The sequence below is a fragment of the Oncorhynchus clarkii genome, chromosome 29 (assembly GCF_045791955.1).
Source record: "Oncorhynchus clarkii lewisi isolate Uvic-CL-2024 chromosome 29, UVic_Ocla_1.0, whole genome shotgun sequence".
Classification (NCBI taxonomy): domain Eukaryota; kingdom Metazoa; phylum Chordata; class Actinopteri; order Salmoniformes; family Salmonidae; genus Oncorhynchus; species Oncorhynchus clarkii.
Genome location: NC_092175.1, coordinates 23383286 through 23409322, shown reverse-complemented (window position 1 = coordinate 23409322; position 26037 = coordinate 23383286). Strand labels below are relative to the sequence as shown.

The 26037-nt window shown below is 44.7% G+C and overlaps 1 protein-coding gene across 1 annotated transcript; it reads right to left on the bottom strand.

Annotated features, from left to right (window-relative positions):
- Positions 1–42: 42 nt before the first annotated feature.
- LOC139388439 (leucine zipper putative tumor suppressor 3-like) lies at positions 43–16802 on the bottom strand. Its single transcript, XM_071135099.1, has 7 exons — positions 16688–16802; positions 6530–7306; positions 5386–6000; positions 2738–2866; positions 2287–2478; positions 1671–1901; positions 43–1407 (listed from the first exon to the last, which is right to left on the bottom strand). Exons 2-7 carry the CDS (start codon positions 7142–7144, stop codon positions 559–561), a joined length of 2631 nt encoding a protein of 876 aa, XP_070991200.1. The 5' UTR covers positions 7145–7306; positions 16688–16802; the 3' UTR covers positions 43–558.
- Positions 16803–26037: the final 9235 nt, after the last annotated feature.

Sequence of the window (26037 nt, the reverse complement as noted above, 5' to 3'; positions counted from 1 at the left end):
GCCCAGACAGAATCTGCAGGGTAGTTTCCTTATCCCTACTTTTACAGTATTTGACAACTGTAGTAGTACATGTTTAGTAGTAGTATTTGGCTTGATTTAAATTGAGATTTTTTTTATTTCACATAATTTCTAGAGGCTGCCTTGAGGAGAATCTTCGCTTTATAATATATTCATTTCATTTCATGATAATGACAATGCAACAATAGCTTTTCCAATAGTGTGCTACTCTTGACCCCAAAATTCACCCCGACCTAAATGTTCAGTGGATTGCCGATCAATAGAACTAAAACCTGCATACAGAGTGGCTTGAAGAGTGTCTTTGAAAACCAGAGTAAACTGTTATTTTCCTTCCCCAATGGTTCTCCATGCCTCTCTCTGCCATCCGTAGTGCAGTGCGTCCTAGGACCGCCCCGGGGTAGCAGTGAGTACAACTATTTAGGACTACAAAATGAATGCTATTGATATGTGATACTGTTTAATTATTATAAAAGTATGTATAAGCTGAATTGAACTGCTCTGTAGTGTTCTGGAGGACTATGGATCTAGAGCACATAGAATCTAGATCTCTGTGGATTCTATCCTCTCCAGACGGGTGAGTACCGGCCAGGGAGGGGCCAGCTGGTGGAGGGCGGGAGGGAGCTTCTTGTCCTCAGCAAGGGGAGGTGGGGAGAGAGAGAGGGAGGGTAGGAGAGTGACGGGGGCAGGCAGGGGGATGGGGGACAGTGGGGGTGGTGAGGTGGGCGAGGGGGTGGTGTTGGTGGAGGTGAGCTTGGAGCCCAGCTGGCCCACGCGGAGCTCCAGGGCCTGGTTCTTCTGCAGGGTCTCCACATAGCTGAGCTGCAGCTGGGCCTGGTACTTGAGCACATGCTCCTTTTCGTCCATCCACACATGGCGCTCCTTCTTGAAGGTGAGTGCCTGTCGCTCACGCTGCTGTCGTTCCAGACGCAGCTCGCCTTGGAGGTGCTCCAGCTGCCGGCGCAGGTCCCCTGCCTCCTCCCACTGCTGGTGGGCCTCCTGGCGCTGCTGGTGGATTTCCTGCCGCAGTTGGGCCTCTTGACGCTGATGAGCTTCCTGACGCAAGTGAGCCTCCTGACGCTGGTGGGCTTCCTGACGCATGTGAGCCTCCTGGCGATGGTGGGCATCCTGGCACTGAACCTCATCGCTCTGCAAACTCAGTATGGCATCTGGGGGGGGTACGGGGGGTGGAGGCAGGGCCGGGTAGGAGAAGGCGGAGCCTTCAGGTGGGCTGTGTGGCGAGGGAAGCCCCACTCTGGTCCTGGATGCTTCCCTGCTCCCTCCACCACTAGCCTCGACAGCCCTATCCCTCACACTGAGCTCACCCAGGGCCCGCTTCAGCCCTACCACCTCAGCCTCAAACATTCCCAGCTTGTCCCTCAGCTGAGAGACCTGGAGAGACACAGGGAGGAGAGGCCGGAGAGTCAATCAGGAGTTTAAGAGAGAGTAAGTGGTAGTTAATTCACTTAATGCGTGTCGTGTGAGAGAGAGAGTATTGTTTGTGTCTTTCAAAGTGTATTTGAATGCCTGTATCTGTACTGTATGCATGCGAGTGACTCAAGAGCTCAAAACGTGTGGTGCACAGACCAGAACAACCCTTCAAGTGGTAGTTAGTGTTTCAGGTCCGTCTCTGACTCTCCAGACCTCAACCCTACCTCGGTCAGCGTCTTCTGCAGCTCCCCCTCGCAGCGCTCCAGCTCCAGGCTCTTGGTGCTGTAGGAGTCCTTGAGGCCCAACATGGCCTCTTCCCAGTCCCTCAACTGGGCGTTGGCCTCCTTCAGCTGGCCCCGCAGGGCCACCATCTCCCCCGCCCGCTGGGTCACCTCCGCCTGGCTCTCCCTCAGCTGCTGCTTCAGCAGGGAGATCTCCCCTGCCTTCTGACACACCTGACAGGGAGGGGGATGAAAGATATGGACATGGTTGAAATAGAGATCAACAAGCACCTATGTAAAAGGGCATGAGTCTGTGTAATGGATGTGCACTTACAGTATAGGACAGCTACTGCTGCATTGTGTGCTAATGATCAAAAAGCATTTGCACAGAACAAATAGGACACATCTGACCATTGGTTTAGACAGTATTGCCCTTTGTCATTTTTAGCATGGACATCTACTATTTATTCTCAGCACTCCTTTTCACATTCTCCCTCTCACTTGTCATGCCCCCTAAAGTTTACCTTCCTCCCAGTTAACTTGTAAACCTCACCCATCTCTCTAGTATCCCACACCCAGCCATGCACACTACCCTCTTACACCGGGTCCCCTCTCTCACCTCCCATTTGGTCTCCTCCAGGCGTGGCAGGATGTCAGCCTGCTCCTTTCTGTAGTCCAGGCACTTCCTCTCCAGCTCCTCTCTCTGGGCCAGCAGCGCAGCCATCTCCTCATGCAGGCGTCGCTTGTCCTGCGACAGACGGGTGATCTGGGCCTGCAAGGCACTCTGGGAGCGCTGGGCGCGACGCGTCACCTGGGTAGAAATACATTTGGTAGAATGGAGATTCCCGATTCAAATCAACATTCAACAATGGGTATACTGGAGGCGGCCATATTGAGTGTACTATTTGAAATAAGGTAAGTGGGAAAAATTTTGCACAGAATTTGACTAAACTACTCCTCAACGCTCATTCTTTGCCTTTCTCAGTGTTTGCCATGCAGCCATGGCAAATGCTATTGTGCTATTGGGTATAGCCTACGACCCCACAATCTGTGAACTAAGGAGCCATTACCTGCTGCAGGCGTGAGGCATAATTCTGCCGCAGCTCGTCCATCTGGCGCTCCCACACGCGCTGCTTCTCCTCAAACACCTGGACGATGGCCGCCTCACTCTGGTCCAGATTACGGCGCATGTGGAGCACCTGGGAGAGGAGGAAAGGAAGTAACTCATCTGTAATTCACATGTAGCTGCAGGAGGTGATGGGGAATTCACAAAATGGCTGCCATCCATCATCGAGGTTACTGCCCCACTAGTCTTTCATATTTCTTTATACAGTGCCTTGCGAAAGTATTCGGCCCCCTTGAACTTTGCGACCTTTTGCCACATTTCAGGCTTCAAACAAAGATATAAAACTGTATTTTTTTGTGAAGAATCAACAACAAGTGGGACACAATCATGAAGTGGAACGACATTTATTGGATATTTCAAACTTTTTTAACAAATCAAAAACTGAAAAATTGGGCGTGCAAAATTATTCAGCCCCTTTACTTTCAGTGCAGCAAACTCTCTCCAGAAGTTCAGTGAGGATCTCTGAATGATCCAATGTTGACCCAAATGACTAATGATGATAAATACAATCCACCTGTGTGTAATCAAGTCTCCGTATAAATGCACCTGCACTGTGATAGTCTCAGAGGTCCGTTAAAAGCGCAGAGAGCATCATGAAGAACAAGGAACACACCAGGCAGGTCCGAGATACTGTTGTGAAGAAGTTTAAAGCCGGATTTGGATACAAAAAAATGTTCCCAAGCTTTAAACATCCCAAGGACCACTGTGCAAGCGATAATATTGAAATGGAAGGAGTATCAGACCACTGCAAATCTACCAAGACCTGGCCGTCCCTCTAAACTTTCAGCTCATACAAGGAGAAGACTGATCAGAGATGCAGCCAAGAGGCCCATGATCACTCTGGATGAACTGCAGAGATCTACAGCTGAGGTGGGAGACTCTGTCCATAGGACAACAATCAGTCGTATATTGCACAAATCTGGCCTTTATGGAAGAGTGGCAAGAAGAAAGCCATTTCTTAAAGATATCCACAAAAAGTGTTGTTTAAAGTTTGCCACAAGCCACCTGGGAGACACACCAAACATGTGGAAGAAGGTGCTCTGGTCAGATGAAAACAAAATTGAACTTTTTGGCAACAATGCAAAACATTATGTTTGGCGTAAAAGCAACACAGCTGAACACACCATCCCCACTGTCAAACATGGTGGTGGCAGCATCATGGTTTGGGCCTGCTTTTCTTCAGCAGGGACAGGGAAGATGGTTAAAATTGATGGGAAGATGGATGGAGCCAAATACAGGACCATTCTGGAAGAAAACCTGATGGAGTCTGCAAAAGACCTGAGACTGGGACGGAGTCTTCAACAAGACAATGATCCAAAACATAAAGCAAAATCTACAATGGAATGGTTCAAAAATAAACATATCCAGGTGTTAGAATGGCCAAGTCAAAGTCCAGACCTGAATCCAATCGAGAATCTGTGGAAAGAACTGAAAACTGCTGTTCACAAATGCTCTCCATCCAACCTCACTGAGCTCGAGCTGTTTTGCAAGGAGGAATGGGGAAAAAATGTCAGTCTCTCGATGTGCAAAACTGATAGACATACCCCAAGCGACTTACAGCTGTAATCGCAGCAAAAGGTGGCGCTACAAAGTATTAACTTAAGGGGGCTGAATCATTTTGCACGCCCAATTTTTCAGTTTTTGATTTGTTAAAAAAGTTTGAAATATCCAATAAATGTCGTTCCACTTCATGATTGTGTCCCACTTGTTGTTGATTCTTCACAAAAAAATACAGTTTTATATCCTTATGTTTGAAGCCTGAAATGTGGCAAAAGGTCGCAAAGTTCAAGGGGGCCGAATACTTTCGCAAGGCACTGTACTTCTCCATTTGTCAATGGATGCTGAATATTAATTGATTGCTTTTTAGGTGTTCCACTATGTCTCATTGAATTGCATTGTATTGTATGTGGGTAACACACCTCATTCACCATCTACCACCAAGGTGTACCACCCCACTTTCAAATATTGCTACCTCCAAGCCCTCAGTACTTGAATAACTTGCACTACTATTTCAGACCAAAGACCTAATGTGTCTTACCTGGTTGACCGTCAGCTAATAAAAATACAGTTGTCCGCTCGGCGAGTTTAGGGCACACCCACCTGACCAGTTTATCAACTCACCCAACCAGTTTCCCAGCGGTTTTAGTTTCAAGTTTTATTTGTCACATGCACAAGTACTGTGAAATGCTTAACTTTCAAGCCCTTCCCAACAGTGCAGTACTCAATATCAAAATAGTATAAAAAAACTTTAAAAGACAACAAAAAAAACAGGAACGTGTAAGCTATGTATGGGTTATTCTTAAGCCATAGACAGTATTAGGTAAACAGTAAGATCACTAGTACAGTTACCTATGCCCTCTATGGGTCATGCAAACTCCTCAAATTTCAAATAACAATTTCTTGTGATTATATAAAATAACTGCATTCACTGTCCTATAGTTGTGATAATTTGCACTACTGGCACTATTTGTTTGTTGCTTTCTTCTACAATATAATCTATTAAATCTCCTCCTGCACCCCCCAGTAGTATCCATTCTTTCTTCTCCCTTTTCCTCTCTCCCTCTCTCGTCATCTACATCTGTCTCAACTCACCTCTTGCTCTCTCTCCCATAGCCGATCCTCCAGGTCCTGGATGACGTCATCGGAGGAGGGCGAGGGGCGGAGGGGCGGGGGGGCGTCACTCAGGTGGCTGAGCCTCTGATAGGATGAGGAGCTCTTCCCAGAGGAGGAGCGACCACTATCCGAGGTGCTCAGTCCGTTCTGGTATCCACTATTACCGCTAACGCCTCCAGGCTTGTCCATCTTCTCCAGGGCCCCTGTGGTCCCCAGGCGGTTGATGTGGCTGGTGGAGGCGCTCAGGGGCCCTAGGACAGGCGGGGGCCCGTAGCCCGAGCTGGAGCCAGCGTAGGTGGGCAGGCTGGTTAGAGAGTTCCTCCCCGAGTCGGAGAGGCTCCCCTGACCTCCGCCCCTGCTGCCACCACCTCCCCCGCCTCTGGTACCTCCACCCTGGCTGCCAGAGCTGTCTGTCTCTCTGAGGGGTCCTGGTAGACTGGGACCCCCACCACCTCCAGCCCCACCTCCGGCCCCTCCTCCGGGGCTGCGGCCCCCTCTTCCGGTCTGGGGGGGGCACACCAGATTCTGCATGGAATGGAAGCTCTTGGGCACTACAGGCTTGAAGGCAGAGGGGCGGACCAATCCATCGTTGCTCTGGATGGGGGAGGATGGAAAATTGCATTGGTTGTGAAATGTAACGCAAGGATTGTATAACATACATTATCTGACAATTAGGTTGACAGAGATTATGAATATGCTGCTATACGTGTAATTAATTAAGCAGCAAGCATACTGACGCTACATGTGAATTTCAAATGGGGATTAAGAGCATTTACTGTGGTTTGTTAATGTACCGGTACACACATTATATGCAGATATACAAAAAACAAATGTCCAGTATTAGAGACCTTTTCAGAAATCTATCATAAAGAACAGTAACAGCTAAGTAAAGGCTAATGCTATTAGAATGCATGGAGGAGTTGAGGGGAGAGGAGAAATAACTCAGGCGGCTAGGTAACAAAGTACAGTATATCAATTTATGACAGCTTTTTATATACATTCCTGTACAAATACATACACACATGCACAACACACACTTTCAACATGCACCCTCATGCACTCAACTTACAGCCTGTATTTGGACACACACACACACAGAGAGAGAGAGAGGAGAGAGACTCACCTGAACCTTCTCCAGCTTCCCAGAGATGGGGAGGATGTTGGGGGGGTTGTTATGGTTATCCAGTTTGGCTGCGCTGGCGCCCGCCTCCTTGTACTGAGCTAGTTGTTGGCTACTGTTTCGATCATTGTTCAGCGAGACCTCGTTGTTCCCGCAAACGTCCAAACTCACTGCCCCTCTCGGCACTTCTCGCCCCCCATCCCTCTGGTCTCGCCCATCACACCGCCCGCCTCCATTCAAAAACACTGCATTGGACACCTGCCTCTCACTGTTACCCACCGCTGGTCGGTTCCCATTGGAAACGCCCCTATTGCCATTGGAGACTTGTCTGTTTCCATTGTTATGGGCGGGGGGCCTCTCTCTCTCTGCTCTCTCGCAGAGCGGCAGAGGACGCTCGCTGCCGTAGTAAGAAGAAGAGTGCTCCACTGTGGCAAAGCTTCGTTCGTCAGCCGTAGTCCCCTTAGCATGGGTCAGGGGAGGAGGTTGCTGAGAGGACCTCTCGATGCTGTAACTCCTATCTTCCAAGCCCCTGCCCCTGTGGGTGGAAGTGGAGGGGGGTGGTGGGGGGGCACGAGGCAGGCTGTTCTGCTGGGTGGTGCGGGTGCCCACGCTCCGCATGGCGATCTCCTGCTGCTACTGCTGCTGGCCAGAGGTGGTGGTTGAGGAGAATACCCCGCTGGCCACAATTCCCATGCCCTGGGGGCGCCCCCCCTCACTCATCCCCCCACACTCCACACGTGCCATGATGGAGGGCAGGGAGGCAGCACCAGCCGACATGCACTGCAGAACACACAGAGACATCGAGAGGAGAGGGAGAAGGTAAAGAGACACAAACTGTAAGTACACACAAGCCCATGCCCACACACAAACACACACTATACGTAACAGAAGGAGGATGAAGTCCTCCAACTGCGATATCTGAGACCATCAGTGCTTGACTTGGGCAGGAGGAGTATCGGCACCTCAAATGTTCTACTGCTCCTGTTCCTCTCATAGAATATTAGCTCAAAAGTATTGTGGAGCTCTTGCACCTAAAATGTAAACAATAAATGTAAACAGTACGGCACCAAATGAGTACCGGCACCTACAGTGCCCTCAAAGTATTCATACTCCTTGACTTATTCCACATTTCGTTGTGTTACAGCCTGAATTCAAAATTGATTACATTTGTTAAAAATCTCACCCATCTACACACAACACCCCACAATGACAAAGTGAAAAAAAATTGCTTAGATTAAAAAAAATAAAAACAATTTTACATTTATTGAAAATGACATACATAAATATCTAATTTCAGAAGTAGTCACACCCCTTTCTTGGACATTACATGTTAGAATCACCTTTGGCAGAAATGAGTTTTTCCTGTAAGTCTTTAAGAGCTTTGCACACCTTGATTGTACAGTATTTGCCCATTATTATTTTCAGAATTCTTCAAGCTCTGTCAAATTGGTTGTTGATCATTGCTTGACAATCATTTTCAAGTCTTGCAATAGATATTCAAGCAGATTTAAGTCAAAACTGTAACTAGGCCACTCAGGAACATTCACTGTCTTCTTGATAAGCAACTCCAGTGTGTATTTGGCCTTCTGTTTTAGGTTATTGTGCTGAAAGGTGAATACATCTCCTAGTGTCTGGTGGAAAGCAGACTGAACCAGGATTTTCTCTAGGAAAATCCCAGTCCTTAACAATTACAAGCATACCCATAACATGATACAGCCACCACTATGCTTGAAAATATGGAGAGTGGTACTCAGCAATTGGATTTGCTCAAAACATAACACTTTGTATTCAGGACATTGCAGTATTCTCCTATCACAGCTATTAAACTCTAGAACGGGTTTAACGTCCCCATTGGCCTCATGGTGAAATCCCTGAGCAGTTCCCTTCCTTTCTGTCAAACGAGTTCGAAAAGACGCATGTATCTTTGTAGTGACTGGGTGTATTGATAAACCATCCAAAGTGTAATTAATAACTTCACCATGCTCAAAGGGATATTCAGTGTCTGTTTTAAATGTTTACTCATCTACCAATAGGTGCCCTTCTTTGCAAAGCATTGAAAAACCTTCCTGGTCTTTGTGGTTAAATGTGTTGGAAATCCACTGCTTGACTGAGGAACTTACAGATAATTGTATGTTTGGGGTACAAAGATGAGGTAGACATTTGAAAATCATGTTAAACCCTATTATTGCACACAGATTGAGTTCATGCAACTGATGGTGACTTATAATGCACATTTTTACTCCTGAATGTATTTAGGCTTGCCATACAAAGGGGTTGAATACCTATTGACAAGACATTTCAGCTTTTCATTTTTTTTTTAAATTTGCAAGTAAAAAAAATAAAAAGAGGCACACAATGGTTTCAAACGGCACTCTATCTTCTCTCTTCCAAAGAGAAAGTGACATTTTTTAGTTTGGTGTGGCGACAGAGTGGTGTTTGAATCAGGGCTAAGGTTACTATTGAGACGACAAACTGACACCAAAGAAATAGTGGTTAATTATATACTACACACAAATACAAGGAAGAGAGTAAAGGGGTCGACATACTGTACAGAAGACACACACTTCACTAAATACAATTTTAAAACCTTTTACTCTACACATTTTCTCTGACACCCAAAAGTATGTTACATTTTGAATGCTTAGGACAGGGAAATGATCCAATTCACTTATCAAGATAACATCCCTGGTCATCCTTACTGACTCTAATATGCAACCTTACGGTTACTAGTCCAACGCTCTAACCACTAGGCTACCCTGCCGCCCCGGTGTATACTTTTAATGTTGATATTTAAGTATTTTAGCAATTACATTTACTTTTGATACTTACAGTACATTCAGAAAGTATTCAGACCCATTGACTTTTTCCACATTTCGTTACATTACATCCTGTTTCCATTGATCATCCTTCTACAGCTTGATTGGAGTCCAACTGTGCTAAATTCAATTGATTGGACATGATTTGGAAAGGCCCACACCTGTCTATATAAGGTCCCACAGTTGACAGTGCATGTCAGAGCAAAAACCAAGCAATGAGGTTTAACCTCTCTGGGATATGTGGGACGGTAGTGTCCCACCTCGCCAACAGACAGTGAAAGTGCAGGGCTCCAAATTCAAAACAACAAAAATCTCATAGTTACAATTCCTCAAGCATACAAGTATTTTACACCATTTTAAAGATAAAATTCTCATTAATCCAGCCACTGATTTAAAAAATGCTTTACAGCGAAAGCACCACAAACGATTATGTTAGGTCACCACCAACTCACAGAAAAACACAGCCATTTTTGCAGCCAAAGAGAGGAGTCACAAAAAGCACAAAGATAAAATGAATCACTAACCTTTGATGATCTTCATCAGATGACACTCATAGGACTTCATGTTACCAAATACATGTATGTTTTGTTCGATAAAGTGTATATTTATATCAAAAAATCTCATTTTACATTGGCGCGTTACGTTCAGTAGTTCTAAAACATGCAGTGATTGTGCAGAGCCACACCAATTCACAGAAATACTCAACATAAATGTTGATGAAAATACAAGTGTTATACATGGAATTAGAGATATACTTATCCTTAATGCAACCGCTGTGTCAGATTTTAAATAAAAAAACTTGCAATAATCTGAGTACAGCGTTCAGACAACAAAGCAGCCAAAAAGATATCGGCCATATTGTATAGTCAACATTAGTCAGAAATAGCATTATAAATATTTATATATTAACTTACCTTTGATGATCTTCATCAGAATGCACTCCCAGGAATCACTGTTCGATAAAGTTCATAATTTACTGTCTTTTGTTAGTGTGATTGGTAAACAAATCCAAACGAGCGTTCAGGTCCAGCCGAACGTCGGACGAAAAGTTCAAGGAGTTATATTACAGCCCGTAGAAACTTGTCAAACTAAGTATAGAATCAATCTTTAGGATGTTTTTATCATAAATGTTCAATAATATTCCAACCGGAGAATTCCTATGTCTGTAGAAAAGCAATGGAACGAGAGCTAACTCTTTTGTGACCGCGCCTCAGAGCCTGTTGGCACTCTGCCAGACACCTGGCTCAATCCCCTCTCTTTCGCCCACACTTCACAGTAGAAGCCGGAAACAGCATTCTAAAGACTGTTGACATCTAGTGGAAGCCTTAGGAAGTGCAATATGACCTCATTTACACTGTATATTGGAATGGCAAAGAGTTGAAAAACGACAAACCTCAGATTTCCCACTTCCTGATTGGATTTTTCTCAGGTTTTCGCCTGCCATATGAGTTATGTTATACTCACAGACATCATTCAAACAGTTTTAGAAAATTCAGAGTGTTTTCTATCCAATACTATTAATAATACGCATATAATTAGCATCTGGGACAGAGTAGCAGGCAGTTTACTCTGGGCACCTTATTCATTCAAGCTACTCAATACTGCCCCCCTGTCACCAAGAAGTTAAGGAATTTTCCGTAGAGGTCCGAGACAGGATTGTGTCGAGGCATAGATCTGGGGAAGGGTACCAAAACATTTATGCAGCATTGAAGGTCCCCAAGAACACAGTGACCTTCATCATTCTTAAATGGAAGAAGTTTGGGAGCACCAAGACTCTTCCTAGAACTGGACACCCGGCCAAACTGAGCAATCGGGGGAGAAGGGCCTTGGTCAGGGAGGTACTCAAGAACCCGATGGTCACTCTGACAGAGTTCCTCTGTGGAGATGGGAGAACCTTCCAGAAGGACAACCATCTCTGCAGCACTCCACCAAATCAGGTCTTTATGCTAGAGTGGACAGACGGAAGCCACTCCTCAGTAAAAGGCACGTGACCGCCACTTGGAGTTTGCCAAAAGGCTCCTAAAGACTCTCAGACCATGAGAAACAAGATTCTCTAGTCTGATGAAACCAAGATTGAACTCTTTGGCCTGAATGCCAAGCATCACATCTGGAGGAAACCTGACACCATCCCCATGGTGAAGCATGGTGGTGGCAGTATCATGCTGTGGGGATGATTTTTATCAGCAGGGACTGGGAGACTAGTCAGGATCGATGGAAAGATGAACGGACTAAAGTACATAGAGATCCTTGATAAAAACCTGCTCCAGAGTGCTCAGGACCTCAGACTGGGGTGGAGGTTCACCTTCCAACAGGACAACAACCCGAAGCACACAGCCAAGACAACGTAGGAGTGGCTTCGGGACAAGTCTCTGAATGTCCTTGTGTGGCCCATCCAGAGCCCGGACTTGAACTCAATCTAACATCTCTGGAAAGACCTGAAAATAGCTGTGCAGCGACGCTCCCTATCCAACCTGACAAAGCTTGCGAGGATCTGCAGAGAAGAATGGGAGAAACTCCCTAGATACAGGTGTGCGAAGCTTGTAGCGTCATACCAAAGAAAACGAGGCTGTAATCGCTTCCAAAGGTGCTTTAACAAAGTGGTCTGAATACTTATGTAAATGTGGTGATGTTTTTTTTATACATTTGCAAAAATGTCTAAAAACCTGTTTTTGCTTTGTCATCATGGAGTATTGTGTGTAGATTGATGAGAAGAAAAAAAAAACATTTTAGAATAAGGCTGTATCGTAACAAAATCTGGAAAAAGTCAAGGGGTCTAAATAGTTTCCGAATGCACTGTACCTGTATATGAAGTACATTGAATATTATCCCAAAAATTATGTAAAGGCTAATAATAAAGGACAATTTGCGGTATCAATTTCAGCAGAAATTCCTCCTTATACAGTTGCACCTTATTCCAAATCATATGAAAATTCATATTCAAATGTGTTTTTTCAGTTGAGAAAATTGTTTATGCAATAAAAATGAAAGCACATATCGTATAACTGTAAAAACAGTTGACATTAAAGTGGAACTGACATAATTTTAGCAACATGAAATCTTAAAAAAAATCTGTTCATACACATCTCTAGGAAGAATATGACACATTTTCTTGCATTTGATGACAAGCGAGCACTTAGATATGGTAATTTTCACTCTTTCATAAGTTCATAGAATGTTTGGGAAATCAGTGTAGTTGCGTTTGGACAATTAATAGACACTGCAGCAAATAAAACCTAATAAAAACAACTGTCTTGTCCAGGACCAGCGTCTACGCAGAACGGTGCGCCATAGCCAATCAGAGTTACAGTAGGCCTATATGCAAAAAAGCCATTTGCCGCACAGGCTTGCCATCATTCACTTTGAACTGGAGTGTGTGTTAATAGACAGCAGCATCAGCGTGACATTAGATAATTAGAACGCATTCACCAAAAGCCACACCTGAATGGATTTCTGTAAATATGTAAAAACCATGGGAGCCCTCTTACATTTGGGAATTTTACAATTGATCAAACAACCATGAAAAGGCAGGCTCTCTCTCCCTCAGTTGCCTATGCACATCATCAACAATAGCAAGATTAACAACTAATGGTAGTCAGAGCAGGATTAGCTCAAATCTAACAACGGAACATTAGATAAACCCTCTTCAAACTCGTTAAACTAGTAGGCTACAAAATTGCACTGAGAAACAGAAAAGTAACCTGCTCGTCCTTCTGCAGTTTGCCTGCCAGTGCATGCTTGTCCCAACCTACGTTTTAAACAACTGAATCGGAACCTGCCTGCCTTCCCGCCCATTTAATCGATGCCAAATGCATTTGATTGACGACTAAGAGATATGCTAACTGGATAACGTTGCTCAATTTCAGCATAGCTAGCTAAACGATATATTTTTTTTTTGCTAGCTAACCACATGACACCTGGATCTCTAGCTGTAGCCACTGAAAACGATATGAGGGGGAAAGTCAGTCACTCACCCACTCCTCCAATGACATGCCATCCTCCTAGCAGCTAGCTAGCTAAAGTTAGGCTCTATGTTTATAGCTCAATAAATAAATAGATACGCTAGTTCAGGGGTGTCAAACTCAATCAGTGCACGGGCCCATATAGAAAAAAAAACACATTTTCAGGCCAGACATAGCCTATTTGTTTTTACAAAGAAACATGCAACAGCGACCCAAACTGGCTATTGTTTTATTTGGAAAAAAAATATGGTCCAATGTTCACGAATGTACATAGGAATCTGTATAGTATTTTAACATTAAAACAAAATAGATAAATATTTGTCCAGCCTTTGCTGCTAAGCTTGCAGATGGGCATAATAGGCTGCCACTGTAACATAATAACTTTAAACCGTCCACTCGCCCATACCCGGGCGCGAACCAGGGACCCTCTGCACACATCAACAACAGTCACGCACGAAGCATCGTTACTCATCGGTCCAGAGCAAGGGGAACTACTACTTCAAGGTCTCAGAGCAAGTGACGTCACCGATTGAACCGCTATTTAGCGCGTACCACCGCTAACTAAGCTAGCCGTTTCACTTCCGTTACACCACCCTAACCAAAAAGTATTCGTGGAATTTTGAGTCACATGAAACTTTTTTTAAAAACCTCTTATAAAGTTGCTTTTGAAGCATAAACTGAGAATTTTATATTTATGACTGATATTACGATTGTCTGTTTGTTTAATATCTGCAAAGTAGTTAATGCTGTCAGTTTAACTTTAAAGGGTTAACAAGTAGCCTAGCTCATCAATATGATTTATTTGAGTTAATACACGATAACTACTTGATTAGTGTTTCAATCAAAATATTAACTACATTCCACATCTACATTAACAGACATATTCAAGATTTGCAATTGAGGTACAATCATAGAAGGAAAGCTTACTGGCTCACTGCTCACACAATCTTCGTTTCACACCCTCTCTCTCACTATTTGTTGATGGTTAGCAGAGCAGGTTTTTTGCACACCTGGTACATTTGCATGTTAACATATGCCTTCTGTCTTATATACACACAAAAACCGATAAAACATACACAAATGCCAACAAATATTCTGTCCCTGAACCACACCCACAGGGAACAAACACCACCTGATTACTCAACTATCACTGATTGAACATTGACCTAAAGGTAATATCTGGATTTATAGTGCTTATTGTACCAAGTGTTGCCTACTACTCCTTTCTGAGCAAAGATGCAGCCAAACCATTGTGCGAATTCTCTCTCTCCATTGTCTCTTCATTCCTAAAGACACACACATGCTAACAAATGCAAACAAATGAAAATACACACAGACACAAGTTCTTCCCCCTGCGCCAATGATAATGACAAAAAAAAATGTATTTTTCAACTGTCTGACTAATAGAAGGAAAAACATGGGAGTCAATCATCAATACTTCATTGAGAATAAGGTCATGCAAAGTATGTGTGCATATAAAGAGAGTACATCATGTCTGTGTATGCATCACTGAGGGCAATAAGGAATACACACTATATTATCATTATTTCACTGTCCCCTGAACCACAGACAGAGAACACTTTCTGATTACTCAACTATCACTGATTGAACATTGACCTAAAGGTAATATCTGGATTTATAGTGCATATTGTACCAAGTGTAGACTATACTAGTCCTATCAGGGCAAAGATGCAGCCAAACCGTTGAGTGAAGTCTCTCTCTCCATTGTCTCTTCATGCCTGACTCCAAGACCGTGCACATTAATCAACTATGCTACTTTGCTATAGTAAGGTAAGAATTAACATTCCATCTCAGGTAGGACATGAGAACAGAACCGAATGTGAAAGTGCGAGTACTGAATCCTTGGGATAAGGTGCTGTTCAAAACTAGATAGGGTGCGTTACTGCCCCAGGGCCAGTAGAGGGACCTGTTCCAGTGTTGGCTGAGCTGTGGCACGTGCATACACTCCTCACTGTCACAGTTACACACTCCTAGGCATTACATCATCGGCTCCATGCTTCATACAGAGAGAGCACGGCACACACAAGCACTCTTTCTTGTGTGCCCTCATTCACACACTTACACATTCCTCAAATCTCTCAAAAAGGTAATTCTTCTCAATCTCTTGTCCTGTGCTGAAATGCACTATGAGGTATTTAATAGGTGTACACACACACACCTGCAATACATGTTCTCCCCATATTGTCACTGCATTGTCCATACATAGACCCCTATATACACACAACTCAAATGCAAACAAACTGTCCCCAAAAAAAAATGACCACTTCCCACTACACACACACAGAGACACACACACACACACACTTCACTTAATTAAAGGTCTCATAAGCTAGGTCTAGAAGACCTCCAGAGCAGTAACACTGGGCACAGAGGTAAACACTACACAGTAGAATATATTCAATAGGCCTATTTTATCAGAGCTCCCTTGCCATTATCATCAAATTACTGTCCATATACCTACAACTGACATGTTAGCCCTCACTTTTAGTTCACACACATATACATACACACGCACACACATATACATATATATATAATATGCTTCATGACATGTCAATAACACAGTATTTGCTACATCTGTTTGGTAGTGATGTAGGCCTAATAAATCAGCCTATTTCATATGCAAGCTCTATTCCTGTTAAGTGCCAAGGTAGGTCTAAATTCTACTGTAGGACATTTGCTCTTGGTCTGTCAATTTATGCTCTTAATATATAAAAATTATCTTCATTATTTTTGTAGCAGCTAAAACAACCTCCGTCAACCCTTTCACCGCACAGATGTGCACAGGCAGGGTGACTGTCAGCTGACGCGGCGATGCTAGAGCACAATGGAGAAACATCACTCGTTTCTCCATACCAGCGAAAAAGCCCTAACCCAACAACGAAGGACGAGAAGAACGAGATCATTAACACGAGCTACCCATTTCCCCCTGCATTTCTTTCCGTTCACGAATTAGGCCTGCATAATGTGCGTGTGGGTCAGGGAAATAGCTCTCCCCCCGTGGGGGAAGCGGAGGGTCGTGCTCGAGTGAGCGTCGTAAACTACAACCCGCGCGCACAACCGCTCGCTTTTGCCACATTCCCATCTCGCCGTCTTTACTTTCACTCCAATAAGCAATATGAACAAGAACGGTATCCCTCTCCCTCATCGCTCTGCCACAACAACATTTGAATCACCCAAATCATTCTCCCCGTCAGCGTGCACCATGTAAAGCGGCAGGATAATGGATTGGCAATGCAGTGAATGGCGATAAAAATAGAAAAACGCAGGTGTCGATGTGCTCCGCGCTGCGTCGCCTACTAGGTGCGCGTATTTCTCTGTGGAAATGATGGAGCGCTCCGCTCAAACAGCAGCTCCACACTTACTATTAGCGGCAGGCACAGCACTGCTCCTCGGCGAGCTGTCCGATTCGAGGTTCGCAGATAGCGACGGTGGAGCGGGAGTATAGCCTAGGCCTACTCGTGTGGCTCTGGTCGGGGAAAGCTGCAGCCGCTAGTACCCGTAGCAAAGATCGGGTGATTGAGGCATCGAGAGGATGCGTGCATCAGCTGTGTCACACACCCACCTCCGCCCCGCCCCTTCTGATGACCACGACACCGCCCCCTTCCCAGAACGGCACCGCGCCTGCGCCACACTTCCAGCAACAAAGGTGTGAATTCTTCCTCCACATCAGAATAGCACACAATGTATTGATTTTGTTCCACACAGAATACGTGGAGAACAAATACAGTGGCTCACAATGTATTGATTTTGTTCCACACAGAATAAGTGGATAACAAATACAGTGGCCATTGCTGGAAAATGGGGACTCTTGCCAATCTTGCAATTTGTCTTTCTGTGTCTTACTATGTATATATTCCTTTGAGTACTGTACAACGGAATTACATATGACCGGGCAGGATAAGTGTGTGTGTGTACTAGTATACATGCATAATAAGTGTGTGTGTAGCTCAGAATGCAGTTCTTAGTACCGAGGGCAAGCGAGGCCTTGGGCAAACATGATTGCCAGTTCCCAGGGGCAGAGACAGAGCAGAGCTGGCTGTGTTTGTGTAGGTGAGGAACTGGAGCCTGAAAATCAGCCTCACTCAGGACTAGTCAAGAGAGAGAGGAGGGATAGGCAGGGAGACATTTCAGAAAGAGACAAAAGAGAGAGATATCAAAAGATGAGCAGGGAGAGGGCAGAGCGAGAGAAACTAGCCTATGTTGAAGCTGTAGCAGAACAGAACTGTTAACTTGTCTGTAGATGGATAAGAAGGACCATGTCCTCTCTTCTAAACCTCTGACTGGGTTTACCAAATGCACACGCAGGCATTGAGTTCAAAATCAGAGCTCACACACAAAAAGTGCCTTTATAGGGATTTAAAAACATTAGATCATTACATTCCAAGCAAAACTAAATGAAAGGGTTGATGAGTATGAGAGTTTCTGGTTTCATTTGGAGTAAATCACATTATTTTCAGTAGCCTTTTCCAATGTCAAGAAATGTGTGACTTATTTCCCAGTCATAATGCCTTCTTCATACACACTCCACTGTTTGCACACAAGCAGAACTATTACAAGCAGTCTTCCACACATAACCCTGTCAACATGATCAGAAAACAGCCATGGTCCTTCACATCAGAGGAGACTGGTGGGAGGAAATATAGGAGAACATTTTTATTGTAATGGCTGGAATGGAATGGTACCAGACACATGTGTAAGTACAAGTACAAAATTGTTGCTAGTGGTTGTACTAAATTATCCTCTAATTACACAAATTGCTGTTGTTTAAATTATGAACCTAGCCAGTCAATGTAGCTAGCTAGTAGTAGTAGCTTCTTGACTTCATAAATCTTAGTAAAACAACCAATGGTGTTTTGTCGAGGCCATATGCAACCAAAATCAACTTTATTTTGAATTATTTCAATTCACAAGATAGAATGAAAGAGCGTCAGTCATCAATTATTTAACTTCTGCAATTCTTGAGCTTGGACGCTGCCATTGGACGCGATGCAACGTGAGCTCAACAAGGGCAGTGAAGCAGCTTTCATTCATTTCATAGGAAGCATTTTCTCAACGGCTGTACACAGACCAGCACACAAGCCACTCTCAAACTCAAATAACCTATTCAGCACACATAGGGACAAACAGGACTGTCAAGACAAGACAAACACACAATCTCTGAGCCAGGTTAGCAGAAAAAAATGGTTAATGCTTGCATAGCACACACACACACAAAAGCAAATATATGACTGTTATCGCCACGCATATGGTGATCCACATCCAATCTGGACATTAAAACACACAACATGCATTCACATTTCATGCTGTACTGATCTACTACTACAGCTCACACACCTGCCAGTTCTCTTGGGGCTCCCGAGCGGTGCAGTGGTCTAAGGCACTGAAAGAAAGATGTGTTGGCATCGAGTAATTGTCTCTGGCCCCCTCCCAGTTAGGGGGAGTGATGAGCTCTACAGCAAAGTCTCACAACTCAATCGCTAGTTGAAAACTCTTTTCTGACCCTCCCAAAAGATAGAATTTGTAGATAATTGGCCCTCTTTCTGGGACTCACCCACAAACAGGACCAAGCCTGGACTGTTGAGGAGTGACGGACTCCATCCTAGCTGGAGGGGTGCTCTCATCTTATCTACAAACATAGACAGGGCTCTAACTCCCCTAGCTCCACAATGAAATAGGGTGCAGGCCAGGCAGCAGGCTGTTAGCCAGCCTGCCAGCTTAGTGGAGTCTGCCATTAGCTCAGTCAGTGTAGTCAGCTCAGCTATCCCCATTGAGACCGTGTCTGTGCCTCGACCTAGGTTGAGCAAAACTAAACATGGCGGTGTTTGCCTTAACAATCTCACTGGAATAAAGAACTCCTCCATTCCTTCCATTATTGAAAGAGATTGTGATACCTCACATCTCAAGATAGGGCTACTTAATGTTAGATCCCTCACATCCAAGGCAGTTATAGTCAATGAACTAATGACTGATCATAATCTTGAAGTGATTGGCCTGACTGAAACATGGCTTAAGCCTGATGAATTTACTGTATTAAATGAGGCCTCACCTCCTGGTTACACTAGTGACCATATCCCCCCGCGCATCCTGCAAAGGCAGAGGTGGTGCTAACATTTATGATAGCTAATTTCAATTTACAAAAAAAAAACAGACGTTTTTGTCTTTTGAGCTTCTAGTCATGAAATCTATGCAGCCTACTCAATCACTTTTTATAGCTACTGTTTACAGGCCTCCTGGGCCATATACAGCGTTCCTCATTGAGATCCCTGAATTCCTATCGGACCTTGTAGTCATAGCAGATAAAATTCAAATTTTTGGTGACTTTAATATTCACATGTAAAAGTCCACAGACCCAATCCAAAAGGCTTTCGGAGCCATCATCAACTCAGTGGGTTTTGTCCAACATGTCTCTGGACCTACTCACTGCCACAGTCATACTCTGGACCTAGTTTTGTCCCGTGGAATAAATGTTGTGGATCTTAATGTTTTTCCTCATAATCCTGGACTATCGGACCACCATTTTATTATGTTTGCAATCGCAACAAATAATCTGCTCAGACCCCAACCAAGGATCCTCAAAAGTCGTGCTATAAATTCTCGGACAACCCAAAGATTCCTAGATGCCCTTCCAGACTCCCTTCGGACGTCAGAGTACAAAAATCAGTTAACCATCTAACCGAGGAACTCAATTTAACCTTGCGCATTACCCTAGATGCAGTCGCACCCCAAAAAACAAAAAATATTTGTCATAAGAAACTAGCTCCCTGGTATACAGAAAATACCCGCGCTCTGAAGCAAGCTTCCAGAAAATTGGAACGGAAATGGCGCCACACCAAACAGGAAGTCTTCCAACTAGCTTGGAAGACAGTACCGTGCAGTATCGAAGAGCCCTCACTGCTGCTCGATCATCCTATTTTTCCAACTTAATTGAGGACAATAAGAACAATCCCAAATGTATTTTTGATACTGTCGCAAAGCTAACTAAAAAACAACATTCCCCAAGAGAGGATGGCTTTCACTTCAGCAGTGATAAATTCATGAACTTCTTTGAGGAAAATAACATGATCATTAGAAAGCAAATTACGGACTCCTCTTTAAATCTGCATATTCCTCCAAAGCTCAGTTATCCTGAGTCTGGACAACTCTGCCAGGATCTAGGATCAAGGGAGACACTCAAGTGTTTTAGTACTATATCTCTTGACACAATGTTGAAAATAATCATGGCCTCTAAACCGTCAAGCTGCATACTGGACCCTATTCCAACTAAACTATTGAAAGAGCTGCTTCCTGTGCTTGGCCCTCCTATGTTGAACATAATAAACAGCTCTCTATCCACCAGATGTGTACCAAACTCACTAAAAGTGGCAGTAATAAAGCCTCTCTTGAAAAAGCCAAACCTTGACCCAGAAAATATTTAAAAAACTAATCGGTCTATATTGAATCTCCCATTCCTCTCAAAACATTTTGAAAAAGCTGTTGCGCAGCTTCTAACTGCCTTCCTGAAGACAAACAATATATACGAAACACTTCAGTCTGGTTTTAGACCCCATCATAGCACTGAGACTGCACTTGTGAAGGTGGTAAGTGACCTTTTAATGGCATCAGACCGAGGCTCTGCATCTGTCCTCGTGCTCTTAGACCTTAGTGCTACTTTTGATACCATCGATCACCACATTCTTTTGGAGAGATTGTAAACCCAAATTGGTCTACACGGACAAGTTCTGGCCTGGTTTAGATCTTATCTGTCGGAAAGATATCAGTTTGTCTCTGTGGATGGTTTGTCCTCTGACAAACCAACTGTGAATTTCGGTGGTCCCCGACATTCCGTTTTAGGACCACTATTGTTTTCACTATATATTTTACCTCTTGGGGATGTAATTCGAAAACATAATGTTAACTTTCCCTGCTATGCGGATGACACACAGCTGTACATTTCGATGAAACATGGTGAAGTCCCAAAATTGCCCTCGCTGGAAGCCTGTGTTTCAGACATAAGGAAGTGGATGGCTGCAAATGTTCTACTTTTAAACTCAGACAATACAGAGATGCTTGTTCTAGGTCCCAAGAAACAAAGAGATCTTCTGTTGAATCTGACAATTAATCTTGATGGTTGTACAGTCGTCTCAAATAAAACTGTGAAGGACCTCAGCGTTACTCTGGACCCTAATCTCTCTTTTGACGAACATATCAAGTCTGTTTCAAGGACAGCTTTTTTCCATCTAAGTAACATTGGAAAAATCTGAAACTTTGTCCAAAAATGATGCAGAAAAATGAATCCATGCTTTTGTCACTTCTAGGTTAGACTACTGCAATGCTCTACTACCCGGATAAAGCACTAAATAAACTTCAGTTAGTGCTAAACACGGCTGCTAGAATCTTGACTAGAACCAAAACATTTGATCATATTACTCCAGTGCTAGCCTCTCTACACTGGCTTCCTGTTAAGGCAAGGGCTGATTTCAAGGTTTTACTGCTAACCTACAAAGCATTACATGGGCTTGCTCCTACCTATCCTTCCGAATTACTAAGCAAACAGCTGGAGGCAGGGCTTTCTCCTATAGAGATCCATTTTTATGGAATGGTCTGCCTACCCATGTGAGAGACGCAGACTTGGTCTCAACCTTTAAGTCTTTATTGAAGACTCATCTATTCAGTAGGTCCTATGATTGAGTGTAGTCTGGCCCAGGAGTGTGAAGGTGAACAGAAAGGCACTGGAGCAACGAACCGCCCTTGCTGTCTCTGCCTGGCCTGTTCACCTCTCTCCACTGGGATTCTCTGCCTCTAACCCTATTACAGAGGCTGAGTCACTGGCTTACGGGTGCTCTTCCATGCCGTCCCTAAGAGGGGTTGAGTCACTGACGTGATCTGTCTGGGTTGGCACCCCCCTTGGGTTGTGCCGTGGCGGAGATCTTTGTGGGCTATACTCGGCCTTGTCTCAGGGTGGTAAGTTTGGTGGTTGAAGATATCCCTCTAGTGGTGTGGGGGCTGTGCTTTGGAAAAGTGGGTGGGGTTATATCCTGCCTGTTTGGCCCTGTCCGGGGGTATCGTCGTATGGGGCCACAGTGTCTCCTGACATCTCCTGTCTCAGCCTTCAGTATTTATGCTGCAGTAGTTTGTGTCAGGGGGCTAGGGTCAGTCTGCTATATCTGGAGTATTTCGCCTGTCTTATCCTGTGTCCTGTGTGAATTTAAGTATGCTATTCCTTTCTTTCTCGGAGGACCTGAGCCCTAGGACAATGCCTCAGGACTACCTGGCCTGATGACTCCTTGCTGTCCCCAGTCCACCTGGCTGTGTTGCTGCTCCAGTTTCAACTGTTCTGCCTGCGGCTATGGAACCCTGACCTGTTCGCCGGGCGTGCTCCTTGTCCCAGACCTGTTGTTTTCAACTGTCTAGAGACAGCAGGAGCGGTAGAGATACTCTGAATGATCTGCTATGAAAAGCCAACTGACATTTACTCCTGAGGTGCTGACCTGTTGCACCCTCGACAACCACTGTGATTATTATTATTTGACCCTGTTGGTCATCTATGAATATTTGAACATCTTGGCCCTGTTCTGTTATAATCTCCACCCGGCACAGCCAGAAGAAGACTGGCCACACCTCATAGCCTGGTCCCTCTCTAGGTTTCTTCCTAGGTTCTGGCCTTTCTAGGGAGTTTTTCCTAGCCACCGTGCTCCTTCACCTGCATTGCTTGCTGTTTGGGGTTTTAGGCTGGGTTTCTGTACAGCACTTTGAGATATCAGCTGATGTAAGAAGGGCTTTATAAAATACGTTTGAAATCTCAGTGCTAGAGGTGTCACTACAGACCCTGGTTTGATTCCAGGCTGTATCACAACCAGCAGTGATTGGGAGTCCCATGGGGCGGCGCAATATTGGCCCAGCATCGTCTGGGTTTGGCTGGGGTAGTCCGTCATCGTAAATAAGAATTTGTTAGTAACTGACTTGCCTAGTTCGTTTACATTTTTTTTATTTAAAGGCCAGCATCCCGGAGTCGCCTCTTCACTGTTGACATTGAGACTGGTGTTTTGTGGGTACTATTTAATGAAGCTGCCAGTTGAGGACTTGTGAGGAGTCTGTTTCTCAAACTTGACACTCTAATGTACTTGTCCTCTTGCTCAGCACCGGGGCCTCCCACTCTTTCTATTATGGTAAGGGCCAGTTTGCGCTGTTCTGTGAAGGGAGTAGTACACAGCGTTGTACGAGATCTTCAGTTTCTTGTCAATTTCTCGCATGGAATAGCCTTAATTTCTCAGAACAAGATTAGACTGACGAGTTTCAGAAGAAAGGGCTTTGTTTCTGGCCATTTTCAGCCTATAATCAAACCCACAAATGCTGATGCTCCGGATACTCAACTAGTCTAAAGAAGGCCAGTTTTATTGCTAATTTAAAATCAGCACAACAGTGTTCAGCTGTGCTAACATAATTGCAAATGTTTTCTAACGATGAAGTAGCTTTTTAAAATGCTAAACTTGGATTACTTGCTGATAATGGGCCTTTGTACGCCTATGTAGATATTCCATAAATCTGCCATTTCCAGCTACAATAGTAATTTCAAATAAAATAAAATGTTATTAGTCACATGCGACGAATACAACAGGTATTTCACCTTACAATGAAATGCTTACTTACGAGCCCCTAACCAACAGTGCAGTTTAAAAAAAAATACAGATAAGAATAAGAGATACAAGTAACAATAAATGAAAGAGCAGCAGTAAAAAATAACAACATATACAAGGGGGTGCCGGTACAGAGTCAAGTGACTATGCATAGATGACAACAGAGAGTGGCAGGGGTGTGGAGAGGGGGGGAGCAATGCAAATAGTCTGGGTAGCCATTTGACTAGATGTTCAGGAGTCTTATGGCTTGGGGGTAGAAGCTATTTAGGAGGCTCTTAGACCAAGACTTTGTGCTCCGGTACCGCTTGCCGTGTGGTAGCAGAGAGAACACTATGATTAGGTTGGCTGGAGTCTGACAATTTTTAGGGCCTTCCTCTGCCTGGTATAGAGGCCCTGGGTGGCAGGGAGCTTGGCCCCAGTGATGTCCTGGGCCGTTCGCACTACCCTCTGTAGTGCCTTGCGGTCGGAGGCCAAGCAGTTGCCATACCAGGCAGTGATGCAACCCGTCAGGATGCTCTAGATAGTGCAACAGTAGAACCTTTTGAGGATCTGAGGACCCATGCCAAATCTTTTCAGTCTGCTGAGGGGGAATAGGTTTTGTCGTGCCCGCTTCACAACTGTCTTGGTGTGCTTGGACCATGTTAGTTTGTTGGTGATGTGGACACCAAAGAACTTGAAGCTCTCAACCTGCTCCACTGCAGCCCCGTCGATGAGAATGGGGCTGCCTGTATTCCACAATCATCTTCTTTGTCTTGATCACGTTGAGGGAGAGGTTGTTGTCCTGGCACCACACGGCTAGGTCTCTGACCTCCTCCCTATAGGCTGTCTCGTTGTTGTCGGTGATCAGGCCTGCCACTGTTGTGTCATCAGCAAATTTAATGGTGTTGGATTCGTGCCTGGCTGTACAGTCATGAGTGAACAGCAAGTACAGGGGGTGGCTGAGCACGCACCCCTGAGGGGCCCCTGTGTTGTGGATCAGCGTGGCGGATGTGTTGTTACCTACCCTTACCACCTGGTGGCAGCCCATCAGGAAGTCCAGGATCCTGTTGCAGAGGGAGGTGTTTAGTCCCAGGTTCCTTAGCTTATTGATGAGCTTTGAGGGCACTATGGTGTTGAAAATTGAGCTATAGTTAATGAATAGCATTCTCACATCGGTATTCCTTTTGTCCAGGTGGAAAAGGGTAGCGTGGAGTGCAATAGAAATTGCATCATCTGTGGATCTGTTGGGGCGGTATGCAAATTGGAATGGGTCTAGGGTTTCTGGGATGATGGTGTTGATGTGAGCCATGACCAGACTTTCAAAGCACTTCATGGCTACAGACATGAGTACTACGGGTCAGTAGTCATTTAGGCAAGTTACTTTAGTGTTCTTGGGCACAGGCATTATGGTGGTCTGCTTAAAACATGTTGGTATTACAGATTCGGACAGGGAGAGCTTGAAAATGTCAGTGAAGACACTTGCTAGTTGGTCAGCGTATGCTCGCAGTACACGTCCAGGTAATTCGTCTGGCCCTGTGGTCTTGTGAATGTTGACCTGTTTAAAAGGTCTTACTCATATCGGCTGCGGAGAGCGTGATCACACAGTCTTCCTGTACAGCTGGTGCTCTCATGCATGTTTCAGTGTTATTTGCCTCGAAGCGAGCATAGAAGTAGTTTAGCTCATCTGGTAGGCTCGTGTCACTGGATTTCTCTCGGCGGTGCCTCCCTTTGTAGTCTGTAATGGTTTGCAAGCCCTGCCACATCCGACGAGCATCAGAGCCGGTGTAGTACGACTCGATCTTCGTCCTGTATTGACGCTTTGCCTGTTTGATGCTTCGTCGGAGGGCATAGCCGGATTTCTTGTAAGCTTCTGGGTCAGAGTCCCGCTCCTTGAAAGCAGCAGCTCTAGCCTTTAGCTCAGTACGGATGTGGCCTGTAATCCATGGCTTCTGGTTGGGGTATGTACGTACGGTCACTGTGGGGACGACGTCATCGATGCACTTATTGATGATGCCAATGACAGATGTGGTGTACTCCTCAATGACATTGGAGGAATCCTGGAACATATTTTAGTCTGTGCTAGCAAAACAGTCCTGTAGCTTAGCATCTGCTTAATCTGA